General features: G+C 44.2%; 1 protein-coding gene across 5 annotated transcripts in view; it reads right to left on the bottom strand.

Moving 5' to 3' along the window:
* APLP2 (amyloid beta precursor like protein 2) overlaps positions 1-18,439 on the bottom strand; it is a 70,806-nt gene that overhangs the window by 6,422 nt on the left and 45,945 nt on the right. The window contains exons 5-14 of one of the 5 annotated variants that reach the window (XM_054997547.1): positions 17,175-17,359; positions 16,411-16,625; positions 12,624-12,791; positions 10,157-10,287; positions 9,713-9,787; positions 7,914-8,072; positions 7,094-7,222; positions 2,493-2,592; positions 2,138-2,311; positions 1,562-1,597 (exon numbers count right to left, since the gene is read on the bottom strand). In XM_054997547.1, the coding sequence (XP_054853522.1) occupies positions 1,562-1,597; positions 2,138-2,311; positions 2,493-2,592; positions 7,094-7,222; positions 7,914-8,072; positions 9,713-9,787; positions 10,157-10,287; positions 12,624-12,791; positions 16,411-16,625; positions 17,175-17,359 (1,372 nt within the window). The remainder of the gene's footprint in view (positions 1-1,561; positions 1,598-2,137; positions 2,312-2,492; positions 2,593-7,093; positions 7,223-7,913; positions 8,073-9,712; positions 9,788-10,156; positions 10,288-12,623; positions 12,792-16,410; positions 16,626-17,174; positions 17,360-18,439) is intronic. The other 4 variants (XM_054997548.1, XM_054997549.1, XM_054997550.1 and 1 more) reach the window with 4 other exon arrangements.

The raw sequence follows: 18,439 nt of genomic DNA, 5'->3' as shown, positions 1-18,439 counted from the left end.
AAAAAAGACTAGGCACGCTGCCTTTTAATCTTCCCAATGCAACAGAGAGTCTTAATGAATGGAACTCTGGTCTGCCACTATACAATCCCCTAAAATCTTGAATTTCAAATTCCCAAAGCCATCCTCTACAGTTAGTGACTTGCAAATCTTAAGTCCTGCTGTTACCAAGTTCTTTGCACTTTGGAACTGGTTCAGTAGGTTCAGGAAACCTGGCACATTTGAGTGAAGAGCGAGAAAGCAAAGGGTGACAACAACCTTTAATAGCACTATGAAACTATATACCTGCAGTATAGTTCAGCTATGTTACCTCATTTCTTTACAGAAGCAGTTTTTGCTATATGGAAGAGTCCAAAGAGTCAGTAAAACCAGAGCCAAGCTACAAGTGACTTTTTTCACGCAGAGAATACTTGATTGTTTTTGCAAGTTTTCCTGGGAACTGAAGTCCGAGTGTCCTTCCCCTCTCTGTTAGAATCGCTGCCTGAAGCAGCAGCAGATTCTTCCCACTGTCCCTGCGGCTGGAAAAAAACTCAAAGCGGCTTTCTCCAGAGCAGCTCCCTGGGAGCAGGACGCCCAGGGAGAAAATAGCAGCTGCCCACTCCCAAATGATCGTTGAGAGCCCTCTTGTCCAGCGGGCTTGTGACTGGAGGAACGATTTGCAAAAGCTGCTACTGCAGCTGGCTTTCTCTGGCTCTTCAGGTAGCGATTCTAACAGAGAGGGGAAGGACACTCGGACTTCAGTTCCCACGAAAACTTGCGAAAACAATCAAGTGTTCTCCACATGAAAAAAGTCACTTGTAGCTTGGTTCTTAGACACACTCACACACACACAGGGGAAAAAAACTGAGAGAATAGGAGGATGCTACACTGGATACCCTGTCCTAATGAACAATGAAATAGGGATCTCTGAATTTTGCAACTGCAGGCATTTTGGCAAGTATTCTGTAGGCCATTCCAGTAACTACAAAATATTAAACACCAACCCAGGTACCACTGAGATGGCACCCCAACCCTCTTTTCCCATTACTTCTCCACTACTCTCTTCAGGCTTCTGCAACACTTCTAGCCCCCTTCCTCTTACGTTTCTTGATAAGAGTATTTTTCTGTATAGCACAGCATATTCAGAACTCAGGACAGTCTCTGTTGCCCTGTAACAGAATCCCTAGAGGTCTGTCCAATTCAACCCAACTCAAAAGACCCTCATTTTAATAAAGAACCTGGAGAACAGATAGAAAAATGGCTACTGTAATCAAGCAAGCATTTTTTGCCCTAGTGTAGCCTGCCTAGAGACCACGAAGAATACTCTACGAGCACACTACCCAAATCATTCTTGTATTTACGTTGCACCAACATTCTTCACGTAACATTTGCCATGATCAGTGTCCCAAAAGCAGTCACCATGACTAGTCTTACATTAAAGACCGAGAGTGCATTTTTAGGGACAGACAAGAGATGATGGTGAGACTATGAAACTAAAAGCAAAAGCTGGCAGAAACACATTGAAAAGGTGGGACGAGGGGGGCATGATGGAAGGCATTTGAGGAGGCATCCGCTTAGAACCAACCTTTTTTCATTGGATGGTACAAATCCGGCTGAGAATCTATAGCAGAAGGGGAAAAAAACAAAAACAAAAAATAGCAGAGAAAAGAAGATTAAGAGGAGAGAAAAGAAAAAGGCTTGGATCCTGGGAAACATTTAGATTACAGGTGAAAAATTCAGTCTTTTCTCTTCACCCAAGTACTGAACCCAGGAGTGTTGGGTGCAACAAAAGATAATTCTGGTAAGCCTGCTAGTATGGGTGTGCGTGTGCACACGGGCATGTGTGCACGCAGACAAAACAAAGACTAACAAAACTCATAGTGGCCGTGCAGACAGGATGCTAAAAGCTTCTGTAAATAATTGCGGTTTCCTGACCGTGTCATATTTCAATGTGACATGTCATCTGACCGTGTCACATTTCAATGTAACGTTTCATCTAACAAAGCTAGCAGCCCAGGGCCCAGCTGCCTTCGACCTTACAACATCGTGAACTTCTTTTAAAGCAACTCTGATGGGACAAAGAAAGCGAGTCATCTTAGCTGGCCAGACTCTGATGCTGGCTCAGGGCTCGCTACCTTTACATGCCTTCGGTTCTCCATACCTTCATTTTCAGATGAGGCGGGGAACGTTTTCACCTGGAATGGACGGAAAGGTTTGCCATCAAAGAGGGGAGATTCTTCACTTTCTTCGGAGCTCACCCGGACATCCACCGGAGATTCCGAGATGGAAGAAGTGAAGTGGTCCATGTCATCCCGCTGCTGTTGAAGGAGTTCATCTATGGGAAAGGGAAAATATTAGGGTGGGGAAGGAAATTCCTCGGCAGGCCAAACGATCACTTCGCAGCAGCCTTATCTCACACCTCCACTGTCTGTGCTGAGCTCAGAGGCCCAAACTGCTTTGGTGTCTTCTATAAACTACTTTGGTGGGAACTGCACAAATAAGTTGAAGATACTAACCAATCTCACTTTGGATTTCTTCAGCCACATAAGGTACCTTGTAGAGAAGGGACAGACTTTGATTCATCCTTTCTTCAATCACATGGAGATGTGTCATCACCTACCAACACAGAGGACACAGTTCAAGCAGTTAGTCTTCTATTTTAATGGAAACAGATACACACAGGGCTTTTTTTCAGCTGGAATGTGGTAGAACGGAGTTCCGGCACCTCTTGAAAATGGTCACATGGCCAGTGGCCCCTCCCTCTGATCACCAGGCAGAGGGGAGTTTAGATTGCCCTCTGCGCCGAGGGTAATCAAATTCCCCTGTCTGGAGATCAGGGGGCGGGGCCACTGGCCATGTGACCATTTTTTCTGCGGGCGATTTAAACTTTAATAAACTCCTCCCTCCTTTTTCCAGCTGACCCAAAGTGATGTCATTGTGCAGTACTGGGAGCCTGCGTGCACTTTGCGCATGCGGTACCAGGGGCACCACCTCCCACCAAGAGTTGCCCCATGTGCTGGCAACCCACTGAGTTCCTCCACCTCTTTTCCCAGAAAAAAAGCCCTGGATATACGCCTGCTCTGGAGATTAAGGTGTTCTGAATCTCCAATCCCATCTACTCTATATAAAAATATAAACAGATGTCTTAAAGTCGACCTTTAGAAGAGACAGCAAACGTAAGTGTTCTACTGGATCTGGTGGAGATCCATTCGGCAAAGCAACAGTGGCCATCCAAATGCATCTGGAATTTCACAAGGAAAGCCAATAAAAGCATCCTGTTTTCTGTTAAGAAGTATATAGGCTCTGTATATAAAGATTCCATTTCGTTGTGATGATTAATAGCCATAATTCACCGTACAAGCTTAAGCCTTTTAAAAACTATCTGAACTCGTAAACATCACACCTTGTGGCAGAACATCATGTGCATCAGGAGTTGTGTCATCGTGTCGGTTTCGTTTTCTCAGCCATGTCGGACGCTCCTCTTCGCAGGTCCGAGAGGAAGCGCCCGAGCACCCTGTCTGGGCGGCTGATCTGCGAAGATTAGCCCCCAAAACTCCCAGTGAGGGAGGCTGGGTCCGGGACGCTGCGGGAAGAGCCCCCCGGAATCAATGCGGGGGGTTAATTGCCCGTTTGTCCCTACGGAGGCCGGCAGACGTGCGCGGCGCCTCGAGTGCTGCCGGGCCATGGAAAACAGCAAAGAGCAGAATTAGGCGAAAGCCTGCAAGTAAGCGAATCCCTTCTGTTATTACAAGTGTACGCAAAGGAGTGGTGGGATCTGAAGCTAAGAAGGCTCGTTCTTCCCCTTCGCTGAGTTTCAGAATCTGGTTGGCGGTTTCCCCTCCCCAAAAAATGGCAACAAAAAAACAAAGTCCCGCTTTGGGCAAGTCAATTTCCGCTGCCCTGAAGGGAGAGTCGTTGGAGGAAGTAGTGCGGAGGGCGGTTGGTGAAGCCATAAAACCCTTTGTTGACAAGCTGAACGAAACAGATCAAAGGGTGGGCTTAATTGAGAGCGAAGTGAAAACCATTAAGGAAGCAGCGGGGGGAGCAGAGAAGTCTGCTCGGGAAAGTGCGTCACTCGTGAAGGCTACGAATAAAGAGCTTAAGCTGGTGGAGAACCAGCTGATCGGGCTACAAGTGGAACGAACACAGACAATTTTGCGCCTCCAGAATGTGAAAGAGGAGGAAAATGAGGATTTACGGGGTCTGGTCTCGGAACTACTGGCGACACCTGCGAGGGCAACTAAAGAAGAAGTAAAAAGCGCCATTTTTCTACTTCCAACAAGCTTTATTCTGTAAACACTCTTTTTAAGAGAGTTCCTTTTAAACGCCAAGTTAAAGGAATGAGTTTCTCCTAAGCCCAGGGTGAAGCTGATTTAATGATTTTTTTTTTTTAAAAAAGCAATGAGATCAATGGGCTTAGACTGGAGTAACTCTGTTTAGGATTCCACTGGAGGTCTCCAAATGCACTGAGATTGGCAGGTTATTCTTTTGACAGTGCAGTTGTACGCTCAAGTTCTGGAGATGGCGACTATTCAAACCAATGGCCTAATTTCCCACTAACATAAGATGCAACCCCTGAGATTTTTTAGATGCTTGTCCAGTTGTACTATTCTTAGAAGAGCTTAAATTCCTTCCACACCCACCAATAATTTCTGCCCTCAAAAGGAAGACAGTCTAAACATCCCCAACTATATACAGGTGAAGTTGATGAGCAGCCTCTATCACAAATGGCATATTTTTCAAGAGAGATTTGTGTTGAGACCACAGGCAGGGGAAGAAAATCAGCAACATCTTTTGGCCAGCTGAATGAGATCCAGGTATTTGGCCAGCTGAATAAATGTTCCTCCTGTTCCAGGTATTTATTATTATTATTTATGTCGTTTATAGTCTGCCTTTCTCACTGAGATTCAAGGCGGATTACATAGGGTGAGATTAGTACAGTCAATATCAAGGACTTTTCAATAAACATTTATTTATTTAGCCTGAGTGCAGCAGAAGCCTAAGCCCTCTTGGCCTATGGCTTCTCATCCCTGGTCCTGAATGAGTTGGGACGCAGATTTAGGACTAGCCTGGGATGTGGATTTCCGTTTACTAAAACTGTATTTTGTAAACTGCTTTGGATCCCTGCTGTGAAGAAAGGCAGGATAAAAAATATTCAAACATATTGTGGAGAACAAAACTGGCCGTCCTTCAAAGAGAATTTGCCTGGACTTTAAAAACCGGGTGCGGTTTCCTGTTCTGGTGCACAGCCACAAGTCATTTCCTAAAATTTACAGCTGCTATGCAGCTGACCAGCAGAGGGTGCTGCAAATTAAGGAATTTCATAGACCTACTCGATATGGAATGCGTTAATATGGAGCAAACTGGGAGAACACTAATGAACTCAAAGAGACCTAGTTTTACAGACTGAAGTGATTTGACTTTTAAAGGAAAGGATGAAAGCAATTTAATTTTCTATGCTGTAGCCTGTCAATCAAGTGGATCGATTCAGGAGCTCGAAGTGCATTCAAAAACTAAAGTGAACAGAATTGAACTGTATCATCAACGTTCCTTGCATGTCAATTGGTTGATGCTGCAGCCTGTGCAATAAATTAAGGGATCTTGAAGACTCTGGGGTTGAAGTATCCAGTCTGCTTACATACTCCAGGCTTTGGAAGAGGGATTCAAAAGGGGGTGTGCTTGATAAACGGAGCCAGGTGGGATGCAGGAAGACAATAGTGGGCACAACACCCCTTGGAAGATTAGGACAGACCTCTGTGCCGAATATTATGTGCATTCTGAGAATCAAGGAATAGGGAACCATTCGCTATCCAAAAGACTGAAGGAATTCAGAATAAACTTTCCAGCATTAAAATTCACTGAAGTGCATACAGTAAAGCAAAGGCAGAGATCACAGAGCTAATCTAAACGACAAAGGAAGCATTTTCAGGGCTGCTCTGCGAAATTGAGTTCATGCTCCAGCCTTGCTTCTAAAAGCAGACAATGCAAATTACTGAACTCAACACAAAATAGCTACTTATTACCTTTGGCAGTGCTTTTCTTTGTGAGTGTCTCTTGGCAGAAGAGAGGGGAACGGATGCTGGACTGTTTAGGAAAACAGCTTCTACTCACAGTTTAGCTAGTGACCTTGGCAAAGCCTTTCTATGTACCCCATTATTTCTCCCCACCCTGCACAGTCATGGAGACGACAAATCTGGTTGGAAAAACAAGCCTCAAAAAGGGCAATGCAGAACTGCATAAAAAGGTCCATGAGTGTGTTGTGTTGGGGGAATTGTGCAAATCCCTCTGTTGAAAAAAACATACTCAGGTTCAAAGGCAGAAATACTTGCTCCTAGGCATCGACATCTCTGGTAAATAAAAAAAAGTGCCCGTATAGCCTTATCTCAATACACAAGCTACACTGAAACTACGGAAGACAAAGGGTGAGCAATAGCAAGTTGCAGCTATGATTGGGATGCTTTTGTTTTGTTTTTACTCATTCGGCAAAGCCAAGAGATTGTTGAAAAGCAGAACACAGCCAAAGGATAAGCTATACAAGAATAAGGACATGTGAAGATCGTTCAAAGAGAGGCCATTTCATATGAACAGGATCGCAGCTGGCACCCAAAAGCAAGCCTCTGGCTTTACTCAGGCTAATATGACTTGGACGGCCCAGGCATGCCCAACCTCAGAAGTAAACAGGGGAGGCTCTGTGGAGTGCTTGGATGGGAAGAGGCCACCAGGAAGTCCAGGGGCGCCAGGCAGAGGCAGGCAACGGCAAACCACCACCATTTTGTCTCTTGCCCTGAAACCCCCATGAAGGGTCAGATGCGACTCGACAGCACTTTACACAACACACACCACGCGAGCTGCCTTTTTGTTTAGCCTACGATACTGTAGTACCAAACATACACAACATTTGCACCATCAAGACAGAAGTCAATACATTTTAAGAGACAGTCCTTTGCCATGGTAAATGACAGCACAGTGGGAGAGAGAGGGACGCTCCTCCTCTTCAATGCACAATATTCTGCCAAGGTGACAAGCGGAGCCTTTCAGGCACTCTTCAGTTTCGGCAGCTTACCTAGGAATGAATCCTGAACATTAGACAAAATGCTTCCTAGGCGTGTCTCCCTACCTGCGATTTCATCTGCGCAGCCTTTTCTGGGTCAACTTGCAAAACGTGCTGGTAATGGCGGATTGTGTGCAGACAGTCTTTGTTCTCGGCGCGGACGTAACGCTTCAGGGCTTGGAGGATACGATGGGGCTGCAGAAGTTAAACCAAACTGATGAGCCAGGCAGATAAGGGAAGCTTGCCCAATGATTTCACAATAAGGGCACATTGTTTCCAGTCGGCTTTACCCTCCTGAAAAAGAACTCTTATTCAAGCCCCACGAATCTGGTTTCGCAGGGAGCAAAAGACATGTGAGCCACAGAATATTAAACGGCAGAAACTGGAGCTGGGCCAGTTAGGAAAACATGAAAACGATTGCATAATTTTTACAAGCAAGTGGAACAACATCCAATACTAGAAGTAAAAAGCTGCATCTGAAGGTAACAATGCCTGTAAGACCACCTGCCTCCAGGAGCTTGCTGCTGCCAGAGTGGGAAAAGAGCTCCATCCATGACTGAGAGACTCCAACTGTTCAGCTCTGCCCTCCTCTGTGCCAGAGGTACTGTAAAAATATCTGCTTCCAGGAGCCTACTACCTCCACAGGGCAGAGCGAGCTTCATTCAGCACTGGTAGGCACCATCTGCTCAGTCTTGCCTTCCTCTGGGCCTGAGACACTGTAAGAACGCCTGCCCTTCGGAGCCTGCTGCTACCAGAAGGAAGAGAGCATTCCAGCCAGGGCTGAGACCAGCTGTGCAGCCCCACCAATCAGTTATACTCGTTCCTCTCCAGATACGCCCACCTTTTTGACTGCAATCAAGCATCTGAAACATTTCAGGGACCTCACCCGTGGAGGGTCAGTCTGTAGAGCAACCAGGTAATTCTCCAGGGCCACGCGACGGCGTTCATCCAGCATGGCTTCTACGCGAGCTAAGTGAGTCTCTACTAGCTGCTGCTTCTCACTGGCAGCTTCTTTCTCCAGTGATTTAACCATGGCCTGGAACCTCTGTGGAAGCAAGAAGATGTTGCAATCGCGTTAACAGGCTGCAAAGAGATTAATTAGCGCCAAACAGATTAGCCACTTTCAGATGCATTAGTCAGCCCGTATCCATAAACCTTGGAAGGCAAAGCTACCTTCTGACACTTTGGTTTGTGGCAACAAGGAGCGTGAGCAACGTTTCAGCTTAACTTATTATTCAGATGAAACTGCTATCTTGGCAACTTGGTTCAAAAATATAGCAGAGAAATGCATAAGGGCCTTGTAGCCAGGGCAACAGGTATACTGCTGGCATGGGATAATTTAGCATTTGTCATTTCTGGCTTACAGCGATATGCACAATTATGGCTTACAAAGATATGCACAATCTTGTTGAATAGGAATAATAATGGGAACTCTATTAACCTATTATAGAGAAAAAGCAGGTTAAGGACTTACCCTAAGGCAGCTGATGTATCTTTGACAAACTGATAAATAGACCTGGAGGCTGAGAAAGGCATGAAGCCTCTCATCCACTATGCACAAGCAGGGTACATCAAAAGACGTGTAACAGACCTGCTGTGCAATCCCAGGCGTATCTATTAAGAAGCAAATCCCACTACATTTAATAGGTTTTCCTCCCAGGTACATGTGCTTAGAACTGCAGCCTTGGACTGCTGAATACCCAGATCAACTCTTGACTTGGTAGACTTTAATTTTTCTACACGATTATGGTTGAAGTTAAATTATTTTTGTTGTTACCTGGCCTATGATATTTTGTATTGATAAATAATTTAAAGAGACATTGCGTGATTTTCTAATAGGAACAGGAAGCAAGCTTGCCTATGCTCCCATAAATCAAGAGGGACACTCCAATCGGAAGACAGTAAGACAGAAAAATCAATTTGGGGTAGTTCATTTGTAGACCATGCTGATCCCCATAAATTCTTCAGCTGGAATAAAGCAATTTCTAGGAAGTTACTATTGAAGGTCCACTGTAGTTTTCATTCTTAGGACAAGACTTCAATGCTCTATCAGGAGTGTAATTTCATTCTCAACTTCATCACTTTTTATTATCTTTGCACAGATAGGATCTTTATATCTTCAGATGAACCACAGCACGCTAAACATGGCTATGAGCCATCCCTTAACAACAACAACGCTATATACAGTCCTTCTAGACAGATTAGCTTCTACTCAAGAGCAGTGAACAAAGTCAGTGTTATCATTAACTCCACAATATGTCTGGGGAGCTGGAGCTGAGAGGAACGGCTTACTCAAGGCCACCGGCTGAGCTCATGGCAGTAGTGGGAGTCGAACCAGCAGACTGCTGAATTACAACCCAACCACCTTGTTTCAGCTGAACCAAACAAAGGCTGGAGGTCTATAGTTATCTTTTAGCAAGCCAACCAACACACTTAGCAGTTGCTTCATCTCCCCCTGCTGCTTAAAACAAAAGCTCATACTAAGTAGCAAAAACAGAAAAATCCCATAATAAAGAAGCCACCTCCGGCAGCTAGTCAGAGAAAAGGATTAATTTCAGAACATTATTCTGCATTTTTAACTCAGCCAGATTAGACAGTAGAGGCTCCATGTCTGGAGTAATTATAGCAACCATACACTCTCAGACTAGAGAACCTGTGCTCATCCCTTTAGGTGTACTGGCTTACCTGAGTGAGAGTTTGCCTCTCTGCCTTTGGGAGATTCTTGGCTTGACGCTCTGCTTCTTCCCATTCCTTCTTAACCTGTATAAAGGCAGAGAGACACACAAACATAGCCTCAGGTTACTTCTGGGCTTCTTCGCCATGTGGAGACATTTATGATCGATTTAGATAGAGCACAACGACTTGTCAGAGGCTTTCAAGGAAAGCTGAAGCCAAATACCCTATAGCAGACAGAAGTTTCTAATGCAGTATTTAAGCCTGCAGGGCTTGGAGCTTCTACTATCCAGAGGACAACTTCAAACTTCAACAAATAAATAAAGGAGATACTTGGGCCAAACTGGAAAACCAACATACAATGGAGACAGCCACAATAAAGCCACCGTGTTGAATTAGCATAACACTGCGCAGAAGCCGTCTGCAGCTGATCGTTACAATTTAAATAAGACACACCTGGTCCATACGATTGTGATGTCGAACCTCTAGCTGCTCTTTTGCTTTCAGGAAACGGGCATGCTCATTGTCATCTGCTGGGTTTTCAAAGTAGATGTCTACGTCATCTGTAGGCACGGGAGTTGGTGGAACTGGAAAAGGAGAGTACAGGACTGTATCAAGGGCCTCGGATTAGGTAACTGCTGCTCTGAATAATGATACCAGGACAGGGAAAACATACTGCCCATTGATCTGCTCAAAGGAACAGGTCTTAGCATCCCCAACTACCAGTTTTCTGCTTTTATATCAACTACCAGCTTCCTGCTTAATGAGCCATAATGTTCCAAGACATCAGAGGGTGTCTCCGGAACCTGTCCGACCTCAACCGCTAGACAAGAATTGTGCAGGATCAGAAGCTATGGGGAAGCTGTGGTTGCTTTTCCCTTCCCCAGGAGTTTCTACTGGGATACATGGGCGGATACATTAGCTTCTCAACTGCGTTACCCCCAGATATCAATGTACTAGCTAGGTTAGTTAGACAGTTAAATCCCAAAGGAAAATTCACAATTGCCCCCAGAAACCTGAGCAGGTTATACGACAACAACATAGGTATACAACACAACAAAGAGGCACAGCAAGGAAATCTGCTTGCATAGTCACAGGTGGACGGCTCGCAGGAGATCCTTCAAGCTTCGGAAAGTGAAAAGAGATGAGGCTGTAGCACAACCAGATGATCATGACTTATGACAGCTTTCCAGGTCCATACTTGGGACTCAAACTGCCAAAGGCAGAAGCCGTCTGCAGCTGATTGCCCTTTGTTAGTCTGTGGCAAGTCATGGGATGAAGTCATACATCCTGAACTACTCTGAAGCACAGGGAACAAGTGCCAACCACTAAGCTAAATGGCCTGAAACCAAGCTATGCGATGGCCTCTCACCACGTACTGAGATATCAGAGGCCCCTGCTCAGGTATTGCTAACATCTGAAATAAAAGGTGGCAACCAAGGGCAGTTGTGGCCTCCAAACTCTGGAATTTCCTCCCCACAAATGATTAACAGCCCTCCCTTTTCCCCTTTTCAAGCAGCAATTTAAAATAAGTTTACCTTGTTCGGGCTTTTGAAGAGAGAGAGATTAAAAGCTTTTAAAACGAGCTATTTTACTTGCAATTTTTGATTTTATTGGGGGAGGGGCTGGAAGGCTTACATCTTATGGCTGAATTGCTTTATTAGCCGGCCTTGGGTGCATTTGGTAGAAAGGTGGGAGAAGGATTTTACAGGCCAAATCCTTAAATATCCATGCAAGCGAAACACAGGTTAGAGTTTGCAGTAAGAACAAGGGATTAGTCATGCATCCAAATTGCCCTGATTAATCATTTTTGAAACTGACTAATTTCATCTCAAGCTGACAGGCCTCCTGTACTTTGTCCAAAAGATTGCGCAAGGCATGTTTTGCGCACTGGGCAGCAAACTTTGGAAGTGAGTCTTGGCCTGATACTCAACTCACAGTCCTTTTATTCCAACAGCCACAGGGCCAAGACAGCATATATTCTCCCCATATAAAAAGGCCCCGTTCCTCTGTAAACAGGAGCCCAAAGTGCTGCATACTGCTCAGTGTTTCTCAATCAGGATTTAATGCAGAGGCCCCAATTTCCACCCCCAAATCCCTCTGGGATGGGATGAAGTATTGTTCGAAAAGCTCCTGACATCCGCATCTTTTATTCCGCCACTGCAATCGGATCAACCCAATCAAAAGCATTTGCGTGGAACCCATGTCGTAAACAGGGTTACTGCTGTATAGACAGACTGCCAAGCCCTAGAAAGTACAAAAAGCCTTTCAAAAGGCCTCTGCGCCAGCCAAAAGGGACGTGCTGGGATTCAGCAGTAAGTTATAAATGTTTGGGATGTTTTATTGTAATAGCTGGTGAAAAGGGCGGCAAAAGCTTCAAGCTATCAGAGTAATCAAGTGAGGGGCTGTATTATGTTGCTGCTGAAAATAAAGCAAAATCTAGCACTCAAAAAGGGCACAGGCAACGTTCTCCTACCAGTGGCATCCATCTGGAGAACATGATTAAAGGGAAGCGTGGTCCTTTCACCTTGGGAATGCAGGAAGGAGAAAAGGGGCCAAAAAGAGGTGAACAATGGCAGCAGTTTTAACACCAACGACAAAAATTCAGTCCCTACAACAAGATCTAAAAGAGGATTAACTGAGCCTTAATTACCCTTGCAAGTAAAATGTTTAGATTTGTAGAGGCAGACAAATTAATGCAGGAAAGCGAAGCCTATCCTGGCTGCAGAAACATTAAGTTGAGCCCCAAATCTAAAGCAGTACAGAGACAAGAGGGGACTACTGTAGGACAGACAGAACTTCAGCAGACACCGGGATCCATAGGACAAGGCTACACACAAATCTTTCCTTGACCTAGTCAAGGATGAGAAGACAGACAGGACAACAGCTTGCTGCAAGAGGGCCAGTGGGAGGCAGGACTTACTCATCTTTTTACACACAGCCATACAATATTCCTCTGACTCAAAATTGTTCCTGTTGCCTCCGCAGCCTCCATATATAAAGCGAATGCACTTTCTCTTGTACATGTCGAAGTACCAACGAGGCATCACAGCCCGGCAGGGACCTGTCATCGCCTCCTGGGAGCAGACAGCTGTGTGGGAGATGGTTAAAGCATCAGCTGGTGGCGAGCACAGCTTTGCTAAGCTATTTCAACAGCAACAATGGCTCTAAGTCGGTCTTAGCGGAAACACAGGCATTTGCCTGCGGCACTCCACAGCTCTATCTGCATGCTTCCACTTTTCCTACTGCCATGCCACTGCTGGGGAGGGGGGAGAACTTTCTGAGTTGAAAAACAATCCCAGTAAAACATTGGTAGTGTTATCACTGAACCTGTCCTGCCCTTTTCAAGTGGAGGATAACAGTGTAATGCAGAAGGGTTCCTAGTCCCTGGATCTAGTCCTTATTGTGCTGTTCACAAGATAAATGAGGTTTCAAGCAGCTGCCTCTAAACTTCCATTCAACTCTTGATATAAAAACACTCTTGATACTATAGCCAATCTCTTGCCCAGCCTGCTGTATGGCAACCAATTTGATTCTTGTTGCCTTCCTGTGAGGGAGAGCTCGGGGGAATGGGGGGGGTCCCCCCTAATGTTGCCTCTATCACTCCAATTGAGTCTTCCACATTACAAAACACATTGGCCTGTGTCGGCGCGAATGCGTTTCACAGAGTGCTTTTTTGGAAGTTGCGTAAACAGTGTAACCTTTAAAATGCATAATGCTGTAACTTGTAACAGAGAGCCATTCAGTACTGTGGCAGGTATTATAGTATCCAACTGGGATGTGCCCTTGTAGAGGAACCAAACAATTTCACATATCTTCTGAAGGCCTCTGCCTACTTTCCACTAAGTTAGTCAACTTGTATCTGGACTATCAGGAGTCTTGTCCTCCAACATCTAAGTTAGAGGAAGCAAAGAGCTGTTGGCGAGGGGGCATAATATGGAGGAGGATTCAAACAAATGAGCCCCGTCAACTGTAATTTGAAGTGGGATACAACCTAGACAAAGGTTTATCACCTCGTTGAGAACTAGGCCTTTACTTTTCCCAAAGAGTTGGTTGTAACCCACAGGCTCCACTGAAAGGGAGAGTCAGTTTGCAAGCTCCCATGTCTAGCCACCCCAAGCTGATGATGAGGAAGCACCAGGAATGGCAGTGCATAGAAGCCACCGGAGGGAAGATATGCCTGCGTACTGAAGCCAGGTAACACAAGGAGACCTGATACAGGGTTGGAGATGTATGACTTCAGAAAATTTTGAAACCATGGGAAAATGTTCCTCTGGGCAAGTAGGGTATGAAAATGAACATTGGGGGTGGGGGGAACTGAAATATAATACTTACTTTCCTATCAAGCCTAAATGTATGTTGCTTCTTTCACAATATACAATGCATTGTTTAGAACTTAATTAGCACGTAACATTGCGCTATTTGGCATATCCAGGGAATTTAAAAGTACGTGCCTTAGTTCTCGAAAGGCAAAATTGCAAATCGAACCTGAGAGAACTGCAAGCTATGCTACCTTATCACAGGTATCTTAATTTTGTCATCTGAGAAACAGGAAAAGGGAAGTCAAAATTAGAAAACAAATTAGAAATTAGAAAACAAAAGGAAGTGTATTATTTAGAATGAAAGTCTCATACCATCACAATGGAACTACCAGCATATCTAGATACCATTAAATTTTAGAGCACTGAAAACATGAACTCTTTAATAATGCATTATCCTTAAAGACTGTATAGCAAAAAATTGTTGCCAAAACTGTATTTAAACTAACATATCCTGAAAAATATGTTGCATGTATCTATAGTGTGCATAGAAATTGCTTAATGCTGTAAAATTTTCATGTTATAAATTCTGTATGGGTAAAATCTTGTCTCAAAGCATTTTACCCATTCCCGAAGTTATTTTTCAGTACTCTCTAAGATGTCCCAATTTTCCAGTGGAAAAACTGGAGTTCTCGAGAAAAAACCACCACTACCTCAAATTTTTCCATTTCTAATCGGAATGTTCATTATTTAATGCTGTAGATTGCATTACATAATTTTTTTACACTACACATTGAGTAAAATTGTATCTTCAGAAGTTTTTCACTCATTTCAAAGATAAAATGTTTCACAGCAATTCCCCCCCACCCCCGTGACCCAAAATTTCCCAATTTTTCCACTGGAAAAATTAAGAAAAGCTCTGGAGGAAACTGACCTCCCCTGTGCTTTCTCATATCTGCACTGGGAATATGGGTATAAGAACTCAGGAAGCACATCCAATATTGTTTCTAGGACTGCAGAGATGAACATCTAAAGACACAATAAATTAAGGAACGCTCAAATATGCCATCTGGATGGTATTAGGTACTCAAATAGATGCGAGTGGAATCTTGGAAAGAGCTTCAGCAATGCAGAAGCAAGCTGAAATCAACACTCAGGACAAGGGGGGATTCACTGCGGGGATTAAAGTCTTTCTGTTGGTTGTTTTAGAAACTGGTAAATAAAGACTCGGCTATCTCACATGGACCTCTGGTATAACGGAAGAGCATTGACAGAACAGCAAGTTACAGTATCATTACATTCCTGAATGTGGGAATATCCCTCTACAGAGATTCCACTAATCCACCCATGTCCAAAGGACACCTAGGCCTACTGCACAGCGGACTTTGAGGTGGTGTATTATTATCAGGACTGCACCATTAGCCATGAGAATTGACGTGCTTTAATCAGTGGTTTCACTAGACCAAAGCAGCTGTAGGCAGACAGTGTGGAACTCTTGCTAAACCCAGGAACGGCCATGCTTTTTAAGAACAAAGATACCCATGTACAAAAAAGGACTGATCAGTCAACAGAAAGCAAGAATTCTTCTGCAAAACCTGAAGACAGCCACAGTCCCTTCAATAAAACAACCTGCTCTGATAGTGCCCTGTTTTATAACCTTTGGCCCAAGATGACTACCTGCCCCCCCAGCCTCATTTCAGCAACTGAAGTTATTGCAATAATACCTTGCAAACTCTCTGCAAATACTCGCATATGTAATACAGAGCAATCTAGTAGACGGTGGCCTGTCAAAAGCTACAGACATTTAAGGAAAAAAGCAACAGAACTGGTTATATTGGGTGCCCTGACTTTGGGAGGTAAGAGCTGTCTAATAAACTGTACAAAACAGGTTAGAAGTCTATCAATGATAGGACATTACTTACCTTTTGGAGACGCCACCTTTTTATTTAAGCTTCCAACTTCTCATCTTCAGGAAAAAAACTGAATAGCTTTTACATGAGAAGAAGGAAGCTTAAAAGATCGTCCCACCGAAAGGTATAAAATGGTGTTTCACACTGCTCATCTATTCAGCTTGTTGCCCTGGTAACCCATAATCAAAAAAGAACAATGTTCCAATCTGCAGAATTTTTCTAAAATTAGACTGCACGGATGCGTTTCTGTGCTTCTTCCTCGGAGGGCACTTACTCCAAGTGCCAGAAATGAAGGTTTTCCAATTAAAGTGTTGGTCTGCTGGCGTCATATGCCCCAAGCTCCACAAAGGATTGGGGGGTAGGGAATCACCCGCAATGAGTGCCACGCAGTGTTCTCTACTGACCTATTTGGCAATTAAAACATCTAAAAGGGAAACCTGCTGGACTGGAAATGGAACATTCAACATATGGGTGGCCAAGATCAATCGACAACTGCTGAAACGGACAGAGCCAGAGTGAAAGCTGTCATGCGGCTGCTTACTTTTCACATCGTTCATTATTTCCTTCTCGGACAGAGATTTTTCAACACTTGGCTCGGTCGGAGGCTCTTCGTTGTAATCTTTATAGCCATCATAATAGTAGTCTCTGTCTACCACCACTTCTTCTTCGTCTTCCTCTTGTTCCTCTTCTTCGTCCTCATCCATCTCCACTATTGCCGCTGTGAAGTCTTCGGGGTCTGCCTCAGTAGGGAACTCACTAAAAGGGCACAATTAGAAGTTAATGCTGCTTTGCAGGCAGCACTTGATGGGGAAAGAGCAGCAATTTGCTTTTCACCAATTTTAAAAGCACTGGTAGGAGAGGATGGGTATTCTGACTGCAAATCATCCGGCCAGCCATAGTTACCAGGAACTCCTGTTTGACATCGATGCTTGTTATTATAACAGTGGCATTTTGAAGGCCTAGCTCCAAAATGAGATATGGATTTTAAAAATGCAATTCAAAACTCATGACAGCTAGGAGCCACTAACAGTAGTAGATACGGTCTCATGTCATTTACATGGCTCCCTACAAAAGGGAGAAAAAAGGAGAGAAGCCCTGAACTTTAAAACACTGAACTAAAGTAAAACCCAGTTCTTGAGCTAGCTGTCTGCTACACACACAGACAACAACTTATAAGTCGTAACACATTTTTCTACTCCTTTGGCATGACGCCCACTTAACCTATGATCCTCGTGAATGCTCAGCTTCCCCAACCAATGGGAAAACACTACTGATAAAAGCAGATAAGAGAGTTGTAACTGCTACCTTTGGTACCTGTCATAGTTTTCATCTTCCTCTTCATCGTCCTCCTCTTCCTCCTCTTTGGAAAGAGCTTCATCCACAATTTTGGACTGTGGGCAACACACATACTCTGTGCCATGGAACTGGTCTACCCCACAAGGCAGTAGCATGCCATAGCTGTGCAGGATCATCCCCTCAGTTAAGCAAGCCTAGAGGACGTATTATAGCAAACATTAAAATAGCATGCCCTGGGTAAATTAAGCACCTTAAAAGACCTGGATAGCCCAGGCAAGCCTGATCTTGTCAGATTTCAGAAGCTAAGCAGGGTCGGCCTTGGTTAGTAATTGGATGGGAGACCTCCAAGGAAGACCAGGGCTGCAGAGGCAGGCAATGACAAACCACCTCTGTTAGTCTCTTGCCGTGAAAACCCCACCAGGGGTTGCTGTAAGTCAGCTATGACTTGATGGCACTTTCCACCACTACATGCACTTAAAAACAGGTAACAGGGTCTCTTGCCATGAAAACCCCACCACCAAGGGTCACCATAAGCCTGCTATAACTTGACAGCACCCTCCTCCTCCTCCACCACCACCACCACCACCACCACATGGCCCAACCAGGAGAGAATATACAATATTTATGGTATTCACCCTACAAAAGATGCAGATAGATGTAGCTAAGCCTTTATACTCAGGCATGGCAAATTCCTGGCAGTCACATCATAAGACGCTTCTTACAGAGAGTTCATATGCCTATCAACTGATCATCAAGTATTCCATAAAGCCAAGAATACCACAGTGTAGGTAACAACTTACCTTTATTACTGTATTATGGTGTAATTTGTTAGCAAGGGCTGCTTGCCCCTGAGAACTACATGGGCAATATGAAGTTTAATACTAATGTTGGCAATCCACATTTTAGCTTGAAACTAAAAGTTGCACAATACAGAAGAAGTCCAGATGTGCGCAGCATATACTCATGATACATTTTACATCAAGAACATAATGTTGAATGTTACAGCTTATTAGCGTTTTTAGAAACTGACCCCAGTAGAATGAAAAAGTATTCTCAAAAACGAATCTCAAATTTAACAGCTCTGGCTTACAAAAGTCTGGATCGGGAGGCAAACTCAAATGTTCCAAATCTAGCTGCTTTAAGCCTCAATTATAGATTATTTTGTCCCTGTAATGAAGGAGCCTGATTTGAACACAAGCATAGAGCTATATATTTGAAACTCTGGCTTGGCAAAGAAGTTTGCATGGAACTGGCACATGCCAGAATCCCCAAAC

The sequence above is a fragment of the Eublepharis macularius genome, chromosome 14 (genome assembly GCF_028583425.1).
Source record: "Eublepharis macularius isolate TG4126 chromosome 14, MPM_Emac_v1.0, whole genome shotgun sequence".
Taxonomy (NCBI): Eukaryota; Metazoa; Chordata; class Lepidosauria; order Squamata; family Eublepharidae; genus Eublepharis; species Eublepharis macularius.
Note: the sequence above shows the minus strand (reverse complement) of the source record. Positions and strands in the feature narration are given on the sequence as shown.